This window comes from Helianthus annuus, chromosome 4, assembly GCF_002127325.2.
Source record: "Helianthus annuus cultivar XRQ/B chromosome 4, HanXRQr2.0-SUNRISE, whole genome shotgun sequence".
Lineage (NCBI taxonomy): Eukaryota > Viridiplantae > Streptophyta > Magnoliopsida > Asterales > Asteraceae > Helianthus > Helianthus annuus.
Genome location: NC_035436.2, coordinates 26,218,821 through 26,221,233, shown reverse-complemented (window position 1 = coordinate 26,221,233; position 2,413 = coordinate 26,218,821). Strand labels below are relative to the sequence as shown.

Genomic DNA, 2,413 nt, shown 5'->3' with positions numbered 1-2,413 from the left:
CACTGGGTATAACATGATGTTTGTCCCTTTCACTGGGATTGGTAATCACAATAGGAACGTCACTCTTGGTGCTGCAATTCTTGGTTCTGAAACGGCAGAGACGTATAGCTGGTTACTTAAGGCGATTAAGGACGCATATGGGTACGCGCCTCCCGTGATCGTTACTGACCAAGACCCTACGATGAAAAGGGCTATAGAGGATGTTTGGCATGAGTCGAGGCATCGGTTATGTATGTGGCACATCATGGATAAACTCACTACAAAGGTCTGTTTTTTCTATGACAGGTTTTTTTTACATGTGTATTTTTACTGTGTTTTAATTTTTGTTTTTTTAACATACATGCTAAAATGTTCCTTTTAGGCCGGGGCTGCCCTATGTTCGAATACCGATTTCAGGAAAAGATTGTCTGCAGTTGTTTGGACTGATTCTCTATTGCCCGATGCGTTTGAGACTAAGTAGGCAGCTATTTTAAATGATTTCGGTTTAACCGACCATGAATGGCTGATGTATATATACGGGCTCCATGAATGATGGATTCCAGCTTACTATCGCGAAGAAGAAATGTCTGGTCTTATGCGGACATCATCTAGGTCCGAAAGCGAGAATCACTTTTTTGGCAAGATTAGCAATCCAAAGTGCACGTTGGTTGAATTTCTTAGCCACTTCGATACAGCTATCGAAGCGCAAAGACACGCGCATCGAAAAAACGATCATGACACTCGATACACCAACCCTGCGGAGTGGAGTGATTTTGTTCTCGAGAAGCAAGTATTTCAGAAATATACGAGAACTATATTTTTTGATGTTCAACTTGAGATTCAACATGCTATTCATCGTTGTACTAATGTCAGATTAGATCATGTCGGTGATTTCATTAAGTTTTTTATAAAGGATCTCGATCAGCCATGTTCTTCGTTCTTTGAGGTGATTTTGTGTTTTAGGTTATTTATACATTATTTTGTGTTTTTTAAGTATCCATCTGATTTATGCATTGTGTTTTATGGATATTCAATGTTACAGGTTATGATACGCGAGGAGGATGTTACTGTTAAGTGTAACTGCAACAGGTTTGAGCAGTTTGGATTGTTGTGTAGTCACATTTTTTGTGTGTTACGGATTCTTGATGTAAGGGAGTTTCCGAAACAATATATATTGAGGCGTTGGACGCGTGAAGCTATTCCAAATAGTTCCCCCGGGTCCATTCTTACGGATGGTGGAGATCCAGATCGTAGTGAGGAGGTTAACCTTTGTGTTCGTGAGATTAGTCACGCAACTGAGTATGTTGTAAACAAGTTGATTTCAGAATTTGATCAGTTGTGTAATTTTCGTGATCATATCAAGCAGTTTATGTCAGTCGCTGATGAAGCTCAGATAAATCCACCTCCTAAGACACGACGTAATCGATTTGTTGAACTGCTGGGAGTTGCTCCAGAGAGCACGGCCACTATCTGTGTTCTAGTTGGTACTACGTTCAAGGGTTGTGGTTTTCATAAACGCCTCAAATCTCAAAAGGAGCGAGCCATAAGTCAGTTTGGAAGTAAACGTCGTCAATGTTCATTATGTAAAAAATATGGTCATAACAGAGTAACGTGTTAGAAATACACCGTGGCGGTGCCTGAGGCAGGCGCTTCGCGGAATGCTGAAGGTAATGACGCTACAATTGGTGAAGGTGACCATGCGACAGTTGTAGAAGGTGATGGTCCTGAATCAAACGATGCGGATGATGTGTTTTACACATCTGGAAATGATGCAGATATGGATGATGAAGACATGGCAGAGTAGGACCTTTTTTATTAAAAAATTAAGTGTTTTGCTGAAATTTTGATTTTTCTGTTTTAATTTTCTCGTGTGTTTGTTTTGGATTTTTGTTTGTTGATTTTAAAACTTGGTGGGTTGGACATTTATGTTCTTGTTACTTTCGTGTTTTAGTGTTAACTTTGTTTTTTTTAAATAGCCTCCTGTGTTATATCTGATGCATGCATTGTTCGTGGTTTGTTGGGGTGAAGGATGTGGTAGTCTGTTATATTTGATGCATGCATTGTTCGTGGTTTATGTAATTGTCATTCCATGTACATTTGGTATTGCACTCATCATGAATCATGTTATGTTTTAATGTATATTACATATTTTACATATCCATTGTACTAGTTAGGTTTGTTATACAGTTTACCCTTTAAAGCCATTTAAGTTTACCCTTTAAAGCCATTTAAAATGTTTTTTAAATTTGTTTACAATTTAGAGATTTCGTGTAAAAGATAGGTTGGTATCCAGATCACATTATTTCATAATGTATATCTGGTGTGTTTTAACAGGGAAAACATTAATACAAACTGTATTTCTTGGTGGATCCAAACAAACTAACATTTTAGACATAAATTCACATTACTTAAGAGGTACATAGTGTTCTAGATG

General features: G+C 38.0%; 1 protein-coding gene across 1 annotated transcript; it reads left to right on the top strand.

The window, feature by feature from the left end:
• The first annotated feature begins 562 nt into the window (after nucleotides 1-562).
• On the top strand, nucleotides 563-1,783 carry LOC110933122 (protein FAR-RED IMPAIRED RESPONSE 1-like). The gene is made up of 3 exons (XM_022176360.1): nucleotides 563-925; nucleotides 1,022-1,538; nucleotides 1,626-1,783. Exons 1-3 carry the CDS (start codon nucleotides 563-565, stop codon nucleotides 1,781-1,783), a joined length of 1,038 nt encoding a protein of 345 aa, XP_022032052.1.
• The last annotated feature ends 630 nt before the right edge of the window (nucleotides 1,784-2,413 follow it).